Source organism: Stegodyphus dumicola, chromosome 3 (genome assembly GCF_044657685.1).
Source record: "Stegodyphus dumicola isolate Sdum_Otavi_A_Nest chromosome 3, ASM4465768v1".
Lineage (NCBI taxonomy): Eukaryota > Metazoa > Arthropoda > Arachnida > Araneae > Eresidae > Stegodyphus > Stegodyphus dumicola.
In genome coordinates this window covers 90,378,680-90,398,385 of record NC_140770.1, presented here as the reverse complement: position 1 = coordinate 90,398,385, position 19,706 = coordinate 90,378,680, and the positions used below count along the sequence as shown (strand labels likewise).

At 34.7% G+C, this 19,706-nt stretch overlaps 1 protein-coding gene across 1 annotated transcript in view; it reads left to right on the top strand.

The window, feature by feature from the left end:
• Positions 1–461: 461 nt before the first annotated feature.
• Positions 462–19,706, top strand: part of Trap1 (TNF receptor associated protein 1) — an 81,513-nt gene continuing 62,268 nt past the window's right edge. The window contains exons 1-5 of the mRNA XM_085813055.1: positions 462–616; positions 8,099–8,209; positions 14,611–14,693; positions 15,868–16,020; positions 18,615–18,686. Coding sequence (XP_085669181.1) covers positions 505–616; positions 8,099–8,209; positions 14,611–14,693; positions 15,868–16,020; positions 18,615–18,686 — 531 coding nt within the window. The 5' untranslated portion in view covers positions 462–504. The remainder of the gene's footprint in view (positions 617–8,098; positions 8,210–14,610; positions 14,694–15,867; positions 16,021–18,614; positions 18,687–19,706) is intronic.

Below are 19,706 nucleotides of genomic sequence, written 5' to 3'. Positions count from 1 at the left end.
ATCGAACCTACGACCTCGATGAACGGAGGAAACCCAGTCTGCTCTTTACCACTGGGCTATTATTGCTCGTGTAGGAGGTGGAAAAGCTATGTACTTCGTTACCTGATTAACTCTCATTTTCGGCGAAGTCAATTTAGTCTCTGCGCTGCTTTATTCTCGACTGGAGATTTTGCTTTTTGAATTTTTTCAATAAGTGCGACCACAGTTTCAAGTAGTTTCTGAATATTTTCATCTATTACCCTGGCATCATTAACAATTTTTGGAACCTTTCTTGGAGGAGTTAAAATAATTTAATAATAGAAAATATTTGAATATATAAAGTAATGGGGAAGAAAAAGCTTACCAAAATAAGAGAATCCCTTAATTTTTTATTTTTAAAATTTACATTACTCTTGTCCCACAACACAACATTTTCTCTTATATTCTTGCTCAAAAGCAAGATTGCTACAGAAGCTACAGATGATGGTATAATTTTGTAACTACAACTTTCAATACAAAACAAATATGGCTGCCTCCATGCGATTTAGCGTGTGCCGGTCTTTACATTATTTTTCTAGAAATACCCTACATACTTATTTCAAACTTACAAGGAGGAATTTAATTCCCCTACAGAAAGGTAGTAAGTTTTGTCTTTGAATCTTTAAGTGCATTGTTTATGAAATCTGTATAGAACATTTATGACGCAGTTTTTCACGCTGATCGATGTGTATTCGACCAAGTAGTGTTTCAAGTTAAATCGAGTTAGATCTTTACATGAGTTGTGCGCAGTATTTTAATCCGTAGTGCGATCTGCTGCGTTAGCGATCATCTTAATTCCGATAAATGAAAGCTTGGTGCTCTTCAGTCATTTGAGTAAATATCGGTGGAGGAATCCACGCAGAATTTTGTGTAGAGATAAAAAGTGAGTTTATTGAATCTTATTTACTATTTATCTACTTTAGTTGGATCTCAGAAAGACTGTGAAAAGGTAAAACAAACACAAAGCCAAAATAAAACTTGTTGGCTAAAATGCAGAATCGCCATCTCAGAAAAACTGTGAGAAGGTAAAACTATAAAACTTGTTGGCTAAAATGCAGAATCGCCATCTCAGAAAAACTGTGAAAAGGTAAAACTATAAAACTTGTTGGCTAAAGTGCAGAATCGCCCACTTGTTTGTTTGGCGCTTTTTACAAGAGTAAGAAGAATTGGATTTTTGTAAATTTTCTTTAATTTTTTATGTGAAAATGGTTGATGTGTACATGGATTAAGTCAGGTAGTGCGCAATGCCATTTTTGTGCAATTCTGGGATTTTTTTGGTAAAAGTATAGTTTAGGGTACCCCTTGGCGACGATTTTGTTCAATTCTTTGACTCGTTATTTTGGCTTGTGAAGCGGCGATTTTTGGCACTCACCACTACACAAAGCCAAAATGACAGGACAAACAATTGCACAAACTCGGTATCCATGTACACATCAATTTATTTTCACTTAAAAAAAAATCCCCGAATTGCACAAAAATGGCATTGTGCACTCCTTTGACTTTATCCATGTACACGTTGACCTATTTTCATTTAAAAAAAAAAAAATCCTCGAATTGCACAAATTTGCATTGCGCACTTTGTCCATGTACACATTGATATATTTTCACTTTAGGTCAAAGGAGCACCAAATTCTACAATATAGGCAAACAAAAAATACATAATCTCAATAAAATACATTTTAAACCAAACAATAAAATAACATAAAAAAGGAAAAATATGTTATACATTTAAGAACTACCAAAAGTAAATATTCACTTACCATGATTTTCAAGTTCGCTTCGTACACCCAGAGCCATGTAAAAATCAAAATATCAATCATACTCAAATGACTTTTTTCAAACCAGGTACTCTTTCTGATTAAACGCTTCACATAGTGACCATCTGAACCTTTCTTCCTACAAACCCATTCAAATCCATCTAAACGGTTTTTATATTCGACTAGACGCATATCCTTCCTACATACAGGGCACAGAAACTTCAAATTAATCTTAACTAAATGACATTCGGCCATTCTACCAATCTAAAGAATCAAACCAACACACACCGCAAAAACGCTTACGAAACATCCCATGATTCAAAATTTCCCAGAATCATGCACCCAATTACGTCACAATAGGGTTTCCATAACATTCAACTACTCAGGCTACCATAAATGAAACAGCAACTTGGCGATAAATCAAACAACAACTTCGCCATAATACAAGGGATATCTTAAAGTCTACTCTACCCAGTTTTTTTAAGTGAAAATTGGTCGATGTGTACATGGATACCGAGTATGTGCAGTTTTTAAAAATGTGCCAAGCAGTGGATGATTCTGTACATTCCCCAACTTGTTTATAAGGATAGAGATCAAAACATCAAACATAACATCCTTGTTTATAAGGATAGAGATCAAAACATGATGGTATTTCATACAATCATTTTTAATGTTAAAAAAAGATTATAGACGTGATGAACCACATAAAGATAAGAAATTCATGAGTGTGGTCGTTCATAAGTTGTAGTGTGAGACAACAGCCTCTGACATTGCAGAAGCAGTAATTGGTTCAGTTACGGCTCCACTTGGCATTATAAGAATCGGAACTACTCTTGTATGTACCCTCAGGTCGCCAAATTTCTTGTCAGACATTTTTGGCGAGAAATTCTACGGTGCCATATATTACTATCTAAATTTTTTGTCTACATTTCGAACTTTAAGCCTAAAATGTCTCAAAAAAAAAAAAAAAAAAAAAAAAACATATTTTGAACACACAATTTAAGATAAAAACAAAAACAAGAAATTTAGATAGCAAAAACATAAAGTTTCTAACCAAAAATATTTGACAAGAATCCATGAACACAGCGATATGTTTTAACTTAAAAAAAATCTGCGAATTGCACAATCTAGGCAGAGAAAAAATCTCTGAACCCATGTACACCTCGCTTTAATAAATTAACATAACAACAATAAATTTCAAAGAATACCATGTACACAGCATTCTGTTTAAACTTAAAAAAAAAAAAAAAAAAATTGCGCAAATCAACAAAATAACTAAAATAAATTACAAACAATTCAAATAACAACAGAAATTCATAGTAAAAAATCAATGAACATAACATTCTACAAAATATAAACAATAAAATGCACTTACCATTATACATATGTGAATAAAATTTCGCCAGTCACACAACGTCTGTCAACAAAAGTGCCACAGTTTTGCTATATCACATGTCTTTCTGCGAATTGAAATTTCGAAAGTAATGATAAAAACTTCCTCCAAAGTTAACTTACTACATGAAAACCACAATCCAAATCTTAAACTCCGCTGACAGCCACATACTTTACCAGCAAGCATTTGACTGCAAATACACACAAGAACTATCAGAAATGCCCTTCTTCATCCGAGTTCTCATCGCAGCTCTGCATTTCGGACTCCGTTTTAAAAGTTTCACAGAAATTCCAAAAATATGCTTCGATCCTCATAAACAAACTCTTGAACAAAAGACTCGTTAACAATTCCAACATCCTACTTTTTAATACTAAATTTACTTTCCACACAATCTAAAATACGCGACTGAAATCTTGCCACTATGTCTCTAAGTTTCAATGTCAAAAGGGTTGCCATACAAACAGCATCGTCCACCAAACCATCCCACAGCATGGCATTGTGCCAAAAACCAGCGCAGAACACATATTGCCAAATTTAATGATCTTAGGGTGCATATAAGAATAGAGCCTAAGAATCATAACTTCACGGCCAGTATTAAGGGATTTTAGCAATCTGCACTGCGTCTCTCTTGATTTTTGGTGGACTGATGGACCAATGATCCTGTTTCTCCTCTGATATCATTTCAACTATAATGAAACAGAAGATGTAAAATACAACTGAAAAATTAAGAGGGCACGACTAATTCAGTCTTCAAACTGTTTTAGGCAAGGCGAGATTTACGGATATTCATAAACTTTTGATTAGAGTTTCTTCCCCCTAGCAAGACCTTCATATAATGAGGACAGTAACCCACAATAATCGTTTCTCTGCCTTCAATGTTATGTATTGTATGGAAACTTTTCATAGATTTATATTAAATATATTTTTGTTCTGTATGTAGTAAGTGATATGCAACCTTAACAAATACAACCAACACTGGTTATTACATAGAGTTGCGCATCAGTGCAGCATACCGTCATCACCCCAGATTATTTGGTAATATTTTGAGAAATGAGCAGATATGTGTATTACAACCTTTATAGAATATTTCCATGTCAAAATATGAATTGGTTTCCAAAACTGGAAAGTTTTTACTGGTGCTTTGTCTTACTCCGAACCTTCCAAAGAGCTTGCATAATCCATCTACAATTTTTGTAAAAATTCTTTAATTCTAAGCGGCCCACCAGCGGCCGAGCGGTAAAGTTGCTGAACACTGGTAGTTCGGTCCGAGGTTCGAATCCCGCGAACGGGCTGGCTGCATGGGCGTTTTCGTGGTTTTCCCCATGTGCAACGTGTATACAAGCCAGTTCCCCTCAGAAAGTCCTCCACGAAGGCATCCCTCCCCTTAGGCAGATAGCCCTAGTGTGCTTTGCCGTAATTAAATACACCACCACTTTAATTCTAAGCATAATTGATAGCAATTATTTTAGAGAGGAGACATCTTGAGCTATTTGATATTTTGCTAGTACACAGAAAAAAGTATATTTAAATTAATTTTTTAATACATTTGATGCTTCATTAAGCTTAGCCTCCCAGATGGCACACTTGTAGCTCGCCTTGTAATTGGCTGCTGACTGGAAAGAATTATGGAGAAAGTCAGCTATAAATTATTTAAGTTGTTAGGGGCTAATATTTTAGACATTACTTAAATAATATTTAGGTATTAATTGCTTAACCTGATTGTAATAAAATTAATGTAAAGATTTTTTTAAACTACTTTTAACCTGCAAGAATACATGCTGAATTGACAAACACGATAATATGCTTTGGGCATCTTGCACCAATTTTAGTAGTAACTTTTTTCACCATGAGACTTTATCTTCATTTCATTAAAAAACAAAGATTTTAAAAATAATATTTAAACAATCTTAATAAGTAAAGTATAATAATTACTCTTTCTTTGCACTGTATATTGAGCACATATATTCCATACAATAGTTTTGTTGAATTTTTTAGAGAAAAAAAATCTTTTTGTCCCTATTACTTAAACACACATTATTTTTTTTTATGCATGTGTTCAGTCCACTTAGCAGATGGCTGAATATTAGGATCATTAGTACTGAGTTTATTTTATAATTTTAATAAAAATATTAACTGTTGACTTTATATGTTAGTGAGCTGTTCTACAAGTTTGATTACTAAGGATTTTAGACAAAACCACCAAATAAAGTAGGATGTTTTTTAATTGATAGAAAATTAATTGTAGCTTTAATTGCTGTAACATTTAACAATGAAAAAATGCTATAAACCATCTGTTAGATAATTGAACTGTAAAGTATGCTGTCCCATGTCATTCATGTATAATACTCGCCTCCGTATGTTTGCAAAATTGATACCGATGTGCAAGTTGCTGTGCTTGAAGTTTGCAAAGCAGTTTCCAACATATTAATATCTGTTCTAGGGAATGAAAAAAGAAGAAGAAAAGGAAATCAAATCGTTACTGTGTAGCTCGCCGTGATGAATTGGGAGCATTAAATCAACTTTTAAATGAACTTCGGGGCGAGGATATCCAAAGTTACAAGAACTTCATCAGAATGGGTGAAGGATAGAAACTTTATTGGAAATGGTCACTCCACTTATTCAAAAAAAAAAAAAAAAAAAAAAAATTCTTTTGAGATTCTCTGCTAGCAAAATAAAAAGGCTGCTACGGTTATCTGCAATATTTATTTCGAGTGCCAAAATCTACAGTCAGCATATTTATTCCAGAAGTGTTTGAGACCATTTCCTGTGTATGAGGTTGAGCGAAAATTATTAATCTTTTACTTGAACTCTCCAGCATCCTCAAATTTTAATATGCTAATAATAGCCTCATACGCCTCCTGCCAGTGATTTTTATTTTATTACTTTCGATTGATTGTAAATAAAATCTAATTTGTGATTCAAATAAAAACGAAAGTCTATAAACAAAATTTCAAAATTTTAGCTTATGTTTTGTTAGATGTAACTGGCCATGAGTAGAAATTAGTTTTTCGAAATTTATATCAACAAAATAAATGTTTGCCCTTTCACTTATTTCTTTAATTGAAACCTGTATTTTATTGGGTAGTTGAATTATTTTATTTGGTAGTTGAATAGCATATAATTTATTTTTTTTTATTGAAGAAAATTCAGAAATAAATATGTTTAAAATAAGTATTTTGAATCCGATACTCTAATTTAATTTTCTTCTATGTGTTTTCTACAATATCAAAAACCTAAATTCATTCTGATCAGTTGTTATATCCACGTTAGGCATTGATAAACAATGGTCGTAATATTCAGGTAGTTAAGTATCTCATAATACTTCACAAGATGCTTTAAGAAATGCTACAGTTAAATTGTCATTCATCTCGGCATTTTCGATATGACCAAAACACTGGGCACTATGTCTCTGCGAACACTGCTCGGAGTTACTGCCCGAATAGATTTTAAACTGGCTCAAAGTAGAAACAGACTAGCTGGCTCATCTTTCCAAGTTTCTATTCGGACGAAGTGAGCGTTTACATTGTCAAAGTAATTGTAGCGAGGGGCTCACTATGTGTCCTCAGACAGGTATAAACTGGCTTTAAGTCACTGAGTCCGCACCAAGCCTAAAGATAAGGAACTGTAAAAGAATCCTTTTAGAACAAGACAATAAAGATGAACTGATACATTACATTTGGGGAAACTGCATTTTAGGGTATGGGGTTAATCTTTGGATTATGGTAACTTGGCGATTTTTTAGCGAAAGTTTGGCGACCAACCTTGCTACAGCAACCTGCTAGTTTTTTTTTTGGATGCCATTTTGTTTTCACGAAGTAAAGGCATTTTTTTTTTTAACTCAACATTTTTTTCCAACAATCTGCTAGCCAAATTACGCGTATGCTAGAACTTTTATGGAATAAAATTGCTTAATCATGATGAAGATTAGTGCAAAATTGGGAGAAAGTGCAGAATTGCCCACTGCTTGCCATGTTTTTAAGTATTGCACATACACTGTACACACAGTGGCGTAGCTAGGATGGGGCGAGGGGGAACATCTGTCCCCGGGCGCAGCATTCAGGAGGCGCCAAACTGATGTTACGAAATTTTAGAATGAAATGTTTCCCATTCTTGGCACAGAGAAAGGGGCGCAAAATCGTCACTTGTCCCCGGGCGCCGAAAACCCTAGCTACGCCTCTGGGTACACATCGACCTATTTTCACTGAAAGAAACATCCCAGACTTGCACAAAAATAGCATTGCGCACACTCTTGACTTTATCCATGTACGCTGCTAAAGTCCTAGCTAGTAACTTTTATCGCCTTACCGAAATGTCGCCAAACTACCTGTTACCATATTCCGAAGATTAGCCGGGTATGGGTAGAAACAGATCATAACCCTTCCATCCATTGTTAGTGATATGAATGGTAGGCCGTCCTGGGCACTTTGGTCATGAAAGAGTTAAAATCAATATGTTTTGATAAAAGACACTTAAAGAATTTTCAGTTTTGGAAAGCAGATGAGCATATCTTTCAAAATAAAATCATGTTAAATATGGTTTTTTCAGGAAAAAGGTTTTTTATGGCAAGAAATTGTAAAATTGTAATTCGTATTATCTTTGAGTGATATCAATATTATCTAACACTAAATGTCTTTGGACAGGGAGAAGGATTTGTCTTCATTATTCCAAAATTCTTTTGAGGTAGATACTACATTTATGAAAGTCTACAATTATAATATTGTCCGGTTAGGGAGCTATGGTTTTTTCCTTAAAGATTTTTGAAATTTATTTTATAAATATTGAAAGGTGTTTGAAATTTGTTTTGTGAAATGTTTACTTACTTTCCAATACTTTAAATGGGTTGTTGCATTAGTCCCAGTTTTATTGTTTTCAATTTTTTATGCATTATATTAGTTATAATATATTTTTATTTATATATCTATTTTTTTAGTTCATCAAGAGACTGGTAGATATATCCAAACATGCAGTTATTTATTTCAGCAGGAGCCTGCACAAGATCCAGATTATCATACTATCATCAAAGATACAGAAAAATATCAAGGTAAAATCTTGTTCAGATTTTTCCTCTCTTTGAATGTACATTGAGTTTCTCGAATACAAATTTCAATGAACTCTGAAATTTTCATTCAAATTCTCTTAAAATTTTTTGGCATAGTTATTAAATAATAAAATTTTAGTTTTTAACATAAGTGTTCCTGTTATCTTGAGAATATTGTAGAATAGCTATTTTAATGTTTAGTAATTGTGGAAACTAGTTAAAAATGCAGTAAACTGTAAAAAATGACAAAAGATATTTTGTGAAATTTTTTTCTGTTGGAGGTTAGCTAATTTTCACATTTGAAAAAAACATTTTTTTTTTTTCCTTTAATGAATTGAGTATCCGAAAGTGAATTTTGTCTTTTATTAAATTAGCAAAGTAAAAAGACACTTGCTTTGTCAAAATTGTCACTGCAATCAATTTGTGACATATTTCCTCAAGAAAATGAAAAGGATCATTCTGCAGATAGCAGTAATAACTAAACAGATCCTAAGAACACAAGATGGAATCATAATGTTGTGTCTGCACAGGTCTGTAACAGAGTGAATAATAGCCAACAACAAAAACTGAAACCAGATGCTTTCTCTGGCCTTATATAGTTTTCATCTGGCTGCTGAGATATTTCTAGTACTTTCTGCTTCTCAAAATTACTGGAAGCCAGTATGAGGGCCATATTACAGTTACAGCTAATAAAGTGATGTATTCAATTACTCTGCCTATTATGGTGATACCTGTCGTTTGGCGACTTTTGGGGATTTCTTGCCATATTTAGCAACGAACATTAGTTCCCACAACTGTTGGCAGCTTGGCAATATATCGCCAAATTAACAAGATGGCCATTTACTCAAGGTTAAATAAACTTGCCCCTGTATTCTTATTTTTCTGGCAGGCTTTGCTCCTTTAGGTTTTTATGTTACATTATGCTGACCCCCCCAAAAAAACTATTTAACTAAAATTATCTATGTAAAATCTGTAAAAATAATAAGGTTTGATGGTACTACAGTCAAAAGTCTTTAATCCGGACTCGTCTGGACTTCGGTGATTCCGGATTATAGATCATCAGTTTAAATCTGGTAAGATGGCATGCAGAAATTATAAAATTAAAATATGAAACCGTAATTTATAAAATAATGAGCAATTATGATCTAAAGGGTATCAAAATTTACAAAAAAAAGAAGCTTAATATTTATTTGTTTACTTTATTAAACATTTCTTTCAACGCGCGCATGCGTAAAGCATACATTACGCATAGCCGAAATTAGAAAATTGCAACCAGAAAACTATTTGATTTGTATTCGTGATATTTATAATGACAAGGAATTTTATTTAAATCATATCAAAGACGGAGTACATCGAGATAAAATACTACAGTATTTTATCGTAAAGTAGTCGTAAAGGTCTTGCGCGCACGCGTAAACGTCTATGCGCATGCGTCAACGCGGCGCATGCGCAGAAAGATTTTAGCTTTGAGGTCCGAATTAACGACTTTTGACTGTATTCAGTTTCGAGGGCCGTAAAAAATCGCCAAACTATTGTTGATGCCAATGCTACTGAAAATAATTGTGGCAACCCTAATAATTGCAGCAAGAAACGAAGTATAATAGTAAATAACTATTAAAGATTGATGTTTTAATTTATTTAGTAAGGAATTATAAGCTGCATAAAATAAAAACATCTGCCCTGAAGATAACGATAGTGCTGACAGATCAACTTCCAGTTCATTGCGCGCCGCGATGTCCCCCCCCCCCACGCAGAGCTGCATGAAATTGATAAACAGGTTTCGGATCGGTTAGATAAACAAAGGATATGTCTTTATCCATTTTTTGTTTGATGGACATCGAAACATACTTTCGTTTTGTAGATCCTTTGGGAGCTCCAACATCGGAAATTCTATTTGACATAATCGAAAGTTCAAGGTTACTTTTATAAAATTGCTCTTACAGTCTGCAAAAAATAATACCGGATCCAATTCGAAGATTAAGGAACAATGCAATCATCAACATTAACTGAAATAGATAATTAGATAATTTTAGCTTATACTGTCCGTTACACATTAAACGCGCACGCGAAAACGTATTCTGCGCTTGCGCAGATGCATATGCGCAGTCGTAAAGGTCTTGTGCGCACGCGCAAACGTCTATGCGCATGCGTCGACACGGCGCATGCGCAGAAAGATTTTAGCTTTGAGGTCCGAATTAACGACTTTTGACTGTATTCGGTTTCGAGGGCCGTAAAAAATCGCCAAACTATTGTTGATGCCAATGCTACCGAAAATAATTGCTGCAACCCTAATAATTGCAGCAAGAAACGAAGTATAATAGTAAATAACTATTAAAGATTGATGTTTTAATTTAGATGAAAGGTTAATTTCATATAATGCTTTTTTATTATTATAATTTACATAAAAATTGCTAAACATAACTGAATGGATGCCTGCATCGCTATTTCGCTACCGACTGATCGCTAAAGCATAATTTCATCTCGTTGGTTGTTCAAACGTAATTTTCTATAATGAATGATGCCTTTTCTTTGAAAATATTCTCGGTAAAGTGCAGAATCGCTCACTTATTTGTTTGCCGCTTTTTACAAGGGTAAAAACAATTGAATTTTTGTCAATTTTCTTTTACTTTTTAAGTGAAAATAGGTCGATGTGTACATAGATAAAGCCAAGGCTGTGAGCAGTGCCATTTTTATGCAATTCTAGGATTTTTTTTTAAGTGAAAATAGATCGATGTGCACATTGATACCGAGTATGTGCAATTCTTATAAACGCGTCAAGCAGTGGGTGATTCTGTACTTTATCTAAAATTCTATTGCCGACTTTTAGTCATGGGCAATTCGCAAATTGTTAAATCCATAGGATATCAAAAAAGGATTTAAAATCAAAAAATGATTATTAGTTAAACTAGTATTTCAATGGGTCTTAAGAAATATAAAACTATATAAACTTACGCAATCTGAAATCAGCGCGTAGGTAGGTAGGTAGGTAGGTTACGGAGGACTGGAACGCCTGGTGTCTAACAGAAGTAAACAGGCATGTGTTCCAAACCCTCCTCTAACTACGGCAAAAGCTTCCTGGAACCACACGAGGCTGCACCAGGAGATTATTGAGGTTGTCAAAGGGAAGTACATGGCCTTACAAGGGCATTAGTAGGATTGTATTACAGTTTGAAGAGGAAAGCTGTAATGTTACAGATAGTAGGTAGTTAAACTAAAAATACTTGGATAATAAAACGTACGCATTAAAAAAAAAAAAATTGCATAGGCAACAATACACAAAGCACAATGCATAAAATGCATAAACAGAGAGCACAAAAAACAGGTACATACACATAGTCACTTAAGGCACAAAAAGATAAATGGAGTACATGAAGTCACATGAAAGCTGGAGCACAATGTTAGTGTAAGGCAGTTCTGTTGGATATAAATACAAGTACATCTTGAATGATGAATGATGAGTTCATGAATACTCATGTGTGCAGAGGAAGAGTGCGGTTAGATTGCTAAGGAGTTGATTATTGTAGCATCGCTAAGAACATAGATAAAAACACTGATAAAAGGCACGAGGATGTTGTGGCACTAATTATTGGGCAGTGCCCCAGCAATGTGTGCACCGTGAGGCACACAAGCGTTCACTAACACTGCGTAAGAAGATGTTGTTCACATGCTGTTGAAGGGATTACACACGTATCATTATGGAGGCATAACACATCTCTCTAAGGAGATGCCATATATTTGCGAATTGTTAGTATTGCCACTTTAGATTGTGGGCAGGGGAGCTTAAACACACAATTGTGGTGAAGCCCAGATATTGTAAAATTCACTGGACTAGTCTTAGAGCTTATCGTCAGTACACCATAGCGTCATTTTAGCATGGTAGGCAAAGGTCTGTACCCAATGCCGCGATGGTATTCATGATGCTGGAGATTGAATTAACCGCTCCTTTATGCGTTATAAGGAACCGGTGATAGGCGTTCCTATTATTTGTAGGTAGCGGAAGATGGTGTGCAGCCGTCAAAGGACATTCAAATACGTAATGGTCTGGTGACCCTTCTGATCCACAGACACAGATATCTGTATTTGAGATGCCGTGGCGATTGTAATAGCTGGGAAACGGGCCATGACCCGTGATGAAGTAGGTGAGAGGTGCTACGGCAAAGAGTCGATCGGCGGAAACTTTCGGGAGGTAGGTGAAAGTCCGTCTGCCTGTCTCGCATTCGGTCCACTCACGTTGCCATTGGTGCATTCCTTGCTCTCTTAGAAGGCCCTTTAGATAAGAGCAGGGCGCAGGTACGGTGATGAGTTGGGCTGTCGGGTTGGAAATTGCATCTTTGGCCAACGTGTCAGCAGCCTCGTTGCCCTCATTATTCGCATGGGCTTTAACCCAGACTAGATTGAAATGGTGTTGCATAAGGAGATGTTGGAGACTGAGTATGAGAGGTGAGACATGATGATGGTTCTCAAGTGCAAGTAAAGTTGAAAGGCTATCGGTATAGATATTTGCTCGTGGGATCTGGCAATCTATGAGATGTTGCACTGCTGCCGTAATTCCCAGTACTTCTGCCTGGAAGATGCTATTGTGAGTGCGAAGTTGTCCTTGCCAGTCATGTACAGTTTTGCCATTCTCATAGTGCACAAAAGCACTGCCTACACCATTCTCCTGCTTTGAACCGTCTGTGTAGATCTGGTTCCCATTCCGTGGTGCGTGTGTCGAGGTGTGAGTCTGTTGCTTGTCAATTTTGATGTGGGTTCCACTTCTTCTGAGAGCTGGATGAGTATGGGTAGAAGTGGAGGGACGTTCGAACTGGACTGGACTGTAGCTGGTATTTGCGAAGTAGCATCTTTGCATAGGTGGATCAATTTAGTTAAAGTTGCCTCCGTCTCTGCTTTTATATGGAGTGGTAATATGCCGGCTAGAACTGTTGCTGCACTGGTGGCGGTTGTGCGGTAGGCTTTGCTTAATTGCAGGGCGAAGGGACGTTGTAGCGTTGTAAGTTGCCTGATCTTGCGAGTACCCATTGGCTGCGCCCAGATCACTGCAGCGTATAAAGCTATTTTTTCTACAACTGTGAGGTATAGCACTTTTTGGATGTGGGGATTTTGGCCCCAGTTGCGACCTTGAAATTGTCTTGCGGGCGATAATTGACGTCTTGTTTCTGGTTTCCATGATATGCGGAATCCAAGTGAGACCTTGGTCCCATACTACCCCTAAATACTTGAGATTCCGCACAATTTTGATATTTCGGCCTAGGAGTTTTATGCATGGACGACGAGTTGGATTGGTACCTCGTCTAGGAATTATTATTGCTGATGATTTTCCTATGGAGATCGTGAGCTTTAATTTGTTGCATGCGGTGGTAAATAAGGTGCAGGTCTCTGTGCTGTTGCGTTCCAGTTCTTTCCTGGTGCGTCCTCTTACAAGCAGGGCTACGTCGTCTGCATAAGCAGTGATGTTTGTATGCTGTGGCTAGTTGGTTTCAAGGACTGAATTGAAGGTGAGGTTCCAGAGTGTCGGTCCCGCACAGGACCCCTGCGGACAACCTTTTTCTTGTACCTTGGATGTCGTACCGTCGATATTTACAAACTGAATATGGCGGTCGTGGAGGTAGCTGTTGAAGATGTTGAATAGGTTGGAGGGGCAGTGTGCTCCTCTGAGGGCCTGCTTAATTGCTGGCCACCAGAGGGTGTCGAATGCACTCTTTAGGTCTATAGAAATGAAGGCTGTGTGCATATCGCTGTTTTTATTGCGTAGTATTGTATCCTGAATATTGTAAAGGGCATGTGTCGTGGAAAATCCTGTGCGGAATCCATACTGCCGGGGGCTGAGATGGTTAATTCTGTGCAGGTGGTGCTTGAGCCTGTTAACGAGGAGTTTTTCATAAATCTTGCCTAAAGCAGAGAGGAGGCAGATGGGCCGGTAAGAACTTAGGTCTTGTGGGTTTTTATTCTTTTTAAGAAAGAGAACGACATGTCCTCTTTTGAAGGCTTTTGAAATCAGCGCGTACAATAGATTTGGCGTTCTGTTAAATGGGCGTGTTTGCTAGATTTGGCTCTTTTGCACGTACATTTTTGCTGAAATTTTTTTTACGGCCCTCGAAACTGAATAGTACCGGTTTGATAATATATAGATACAACATGGAAAAGAACAGACAAATTAGAACTACTAATGAATGTGAGAAAATAAAAAATTCTCTGTGACTGTATTTTTTCAAATGCATTAATGAAATTAATTCAATAAATGCATAAAATTTGCAAATTGAATCCTTTACTGAGTATTGTGTCTAATAGGCATTCGGGTAAGTGGTTTGTGTTTGTAGCTTTTCTGGTTTTAAACAATATTTATGTATCTGCAGTAGTACGTAATTTATAATTTGTATCTTATGCTGATTTAAACATTTTTTCAGGAACTCCTGAGAAATTGGAATTTCAAGCAGAAACACGAATGTTGTTAGATATAGTTGCAAAATCCCTCTATTCTGACAAAGAGGTATTCTAATATATTTACAGTTTTTCAGCCATTTTTAAACTATACATGATTTTAAGCATTTTTATTCAAAAACATGGTTAATTTTCCTAACAGAATGTGTAATGTTTGTTGTGTTAGTGATTTTAAATTAATAATTCAAATTATTCCTAATAATGAAACATAAATTATTTTAAAATCAAATCTACTACTTTGCCAGAACTATGCATTATGTTTTATATCATTTGTTTCATATTGATCTTAATCATTATCAATCAATGTACTGCCTTATGCTTTTTGCATGATTTCATCTATGTATGTTCAGAATATATTGCAAACTATTGTGTCAAATCTTTCTCTGATAAATGTTTTATGAGATTAAAAAATTTCAAAACCCTTTGAATGTTTGCTACCTAAATCAAAATTAAATCAAACTAACTAGTGATAAATTGCCTAAATAAATATTTCCGTTCAGCTTTAGCAGTCAGTTTACCGAACTATAAGTATCTGAAGGAAAAATTGTGTTGAACACTGTGAGCAGACTGAATCTTATCACTGTGGTTATGGTTACAACTAGCATAACTGAAAAATTGCTTTGCATTTTAGTATTTCACTATCAACTGTTTTTTTAAATCATGCTCATAACTGAATATTTATTATTCTTGTCTCATACTCTTCTCCTCAGTTATAAGTGAATTTCCCCCCCTCAAATTTTGCATTGATATCTAATGAATTACTGCCTTGTATGCACTAGCAAATAAAACCATTTATCTAAAATGCTTTTAGAAACTTCTTAAAATTTATTTAAACTTTTGTGTTCCTGTTTAGTATTACATCTTTGTTAAAATTACTAACTTTATCTCAAAATTTTATTGCAAAACTTTTTTTATTGTCAAGTGAGGGAATTAGATTTAAGAAAGAGTTATTTTTCTTAGAATTTTATGAAGTTACATAAAAAATTCTCTTAGAGTATCCAATAATGACTTAAGTATGCAATACAGTTTTTTAAGATTAACTGTTAATTGAAGTAGTAAAAATGATTATACATTTTCTGAATTTTCAAACAAATGCACTTGATGAGTTGGATTTCAGAGCAAAATTATAAAATTGAATCAAAATATAATGTAAATAATTAAGGCAATTTAAACTATTAAAAAAAAGGAGAGAAAGTTATTTTTTTGTTTGTTTTTGTTTTCAGGTATTTATTCGTGAACTTATTTCCAATGCCAGTGATGCATTAGAGAAGCTTAGGCATGCCCAACTGATTAGTGGAGAATCAGGAATAGACCCGGATAGACCTCATGAAATTCATATAGCTACAGACAAGCAAGCTAGGACATTTACTATACAAGTATGTATGCTATAATCTCTAAATGGAATCGCTTTGAGTGACACACGAAAAACCGGCCTGCCTGCATACCATTAGTGTTCATTATTAGATTCTTTGCTGAAGTGCAATAATAAAGCGGTTAGATGAGCTAGCTATAGGCTCATCTCACTGCTGTGCACACATGGGGCCAGTTTTTCGTGTGTACCATATATTATAATAATATTGTACCATTATAATAGAATCCATGTCACAATCTAACTAACTATCCTTTAGATATATTATAATATGTAAGAAAACCACTTTTTTTTATGGAATCAATAAATAATATTTACATTCATCATAAAAGTTTTATGTGTGTAAGAATTTGCACAGTAAATAGAGAAAGAATTATTAAGGTCGTTTATTTCCTTACTGCATTTGCTTATGTATTATTTGCTAAAGCAATCTTTTTAGGTGTTAATGAAATTTGTCAGTATGAATTGATTCCATAAGCAGTATTGTTATGATTAAGCAGTCTGATGCGTTAAGCAATTGAGAGCATTTGATTTTCATCAAGCTATCTATTTTATAAACAATAAGAATTTAGAAATTAAGATTATGAAAGTCATACAGTATGCTTCAAAATTTATTTATCAAGGGGTAATAATTAAATTAGAATTTATATGTATATGTTGAAAAAGAGTACATAAGAATAAATACGTTATTAAAATATGAAACAGATAAATTTTATAAAATTACAAGTCTCATTAACCTGCTTGTATTTATTGCCTGTGTTTGTGTACTTATATGTATAATATATTTACTCACATATATAGACCCAGAAAGAGACAGGGATTTTTATCTAAAATGGCAAATCTAGTAACCTGGCCACAAGTGGCAGAACATGTTCTGTTTAAACAATCTTAAAACATCACTTAAATACATACAAAGTAATTTGCATCCTGGCATGAAAACAGAATGCCAGTATAGATTTGAAACAAAAAAATTACTGGATATTCAAATTAAAGGAACCTCACATGCACATATATATATATATATATATATATATATATATATACAGTCAAAAGTCGTTAATCCGGACTCGTCGGGACTTCGGCGATTCCGGATTATAGATCATCAGTTTAAATCTGGTAAGATAGCATGCAGAAATTATAAAATTAAAAATATGAAACCGTAATTTATGAAATAAAGAACAATTATGATCTAAAGGGTATCAAAATTTACAAAAGAAAAAAAAAAAAAAAAGCTTAAGATTTATTTGTTTACTTTATTAAACATTTCTTTCAATGTAAGTTGTTTAAGTTAAGTTGCTTCGTTTTATGTGATAATACTTTCTCTTTAATTCTATAAACAGATATAATTTCTTGTTCAATTACAAAGTTCCGCTGTTCAAGTCCTATAATTGCTGTGTCGAGAATACCGACTAATTTGTCAATCGAAATTTTTTCATTTTCAGCAACCTCTGTGTCACTTTCTTCACTATCGGAAATGAATTATAATGACGAGGAATTTTATTTAAATTGCATCAAAGACGGAGTACATCGAGATGAAATACTACATTTTGTAAGGAATTATAAGCCGAATAAAATAAAAACATCTGCCCTGAAGATAAGGGTAGCACTGACAGATCAACTTCCAATTCATTGCCTGCTGCGGCGTCCCCCCCCCCCCCCACCGCAGAGCAGCGTGAGATTGATAAACAGATTTCGGAATGGTTAGAGAAACAAAGGATTATGCTTTTATCCATTTTCTTGCAGCAATTCCACTTTTTGTTTGATGGACATCGAAACATACTTTTGCTTTGTAGATCCTTTGGGAGCTCCAACATCGGAAATTCTGTTTGACATAATCGAAAGTTCAAGCTTACTTTTATAAAATTGCTCTAACAGTCTGCAAAAAATAATATGCCGTATCCAATTCGAAGATTAAGGAACAATGCAATCTGCAACATTAACTGAAATAGATAATTAGATAATTTTAGCTTATATCATCCATTATAAATTAAACGCGCATGCATAAACGTATTATGCGCAGTCGTAAAGGTCTTACGCGCATGTGTAAACGCCTATGCGCATGCGGCAAAGCGATGCATGCGCAGAAAGTTTGTAGCTTTGAGGTCTGGATTATAGATCATTCCGGATTATGGGTGTCTGAATTAACGACTTTTGACTGTATATATATATATATATATATATACAGTCAAAAGTCGTTGAATATACATTTTTTCAAGTGTTTTTGTATTAAATAGAATGAAAAAGATCATTATTTAATAACTTAACTTCAGACTTTTGTAATTATTTCTGTAAAAACATTGATTTTTTTCAAAGGTACAAATTTAAGTGCATTTTAATAATATCTGCTCAATTTTTTTATTCTCTGCTGGTAAAAGCTGTGATAATTTTTAAAACGTGTTGCTCAAAATTGTCATAATTTTAAAATGGATTGACTACTTGTTATCTTTTTAACGCTGCATTTACTTTTTTTGCACTGCATTTCTTAATGTTTGCTGTTTAATAATCTCCTGAAATAAGTTAGTCTGTTTAGTTATTGTCTGCTTAAAGAATAAATCTTTTGACTAATATGCTTTTTAAAACTTATGAAAATGTCTTTCACAGGACACAGGAATTGGAATGACTAAAGAAGAAATGATTAGCAATCTTGGAACAATTGCTAGATCTGGATCAAAGGTTAGCAATTTTAATTTTCAGTTTTTAATGCAATTTGTGAGGGAATCTTGTTTTCCTTTCCCCATTTCCCCACTCACTAGAGCTGTTTGATGAATGCAGAAGCTCATATAGAAAACCAATTCACATTCTCATATTATAAAAGAGTATTGATTAAATTTTTTGGGATCTTTTTTATGCAAGTAATTTTTATAAATGTTTCCTACTCATGGCTGGGTTTAGTTTGTGTTAAATAATAATAGTACTGAAAATAGAATTACTGGTTTAATATTATTAGTTTTTATCTGAAGTAAGGTTATAAAAGTGAGAAAAAATGGGAAATTAGGATTTTTCTGAAATTTAAATGCATTTGACTGCGACATCTACGAGGGCAATCCCCAAAAAAGGTCTCCTATATTTTTAGATATACAAAGAACCATTTATTTTCTATAATTGCTACATCACTTTAAAGATTGAAGAATGCTTTATTTTTCAACATAATCGCCATTTCGGTCGATGCATTTTTGTAGATGCTGTGGCAGTTTTACAATGCCCATGTCATACCAGCTTGCCGCCATGCCCTTCAGGAAGTGTTGAGGAGCTTCAGGAGCATCCAGATGATTCTCCGATCTTTACGCATTTTACGAACTCAACGAATACGAACTCAACAATCACGAAAGCTGAGTTACTCAACTTTCACGATTGTCTCGTCGGCAATTGACGGCCTCCCGCTCCTTTCTTCGTCATGAATTTCAGTACGACTGGCTGGAAACTCTACACCACTTGCGAACGTTTTTGACATCCATGCACGACTGTCCATACACTTCCGTCAATAGGCGGTAAATTTCAACCGGTTTAACGCCTTTTGCGTTCAAAATCGAATAACTGCTTGCACTTCGCACCTGGCGGTAATGTTTATCGGGAGCTCCATTTCGAATGGCTGCCAAGCCAAGACTGAGCATCCGAGCGAAGCGCCTGCGTGCTTATGTGGTAGCGGAAAAGGCACCACTCACAACAGTGTTGCCAACAACCATATTAAAACTT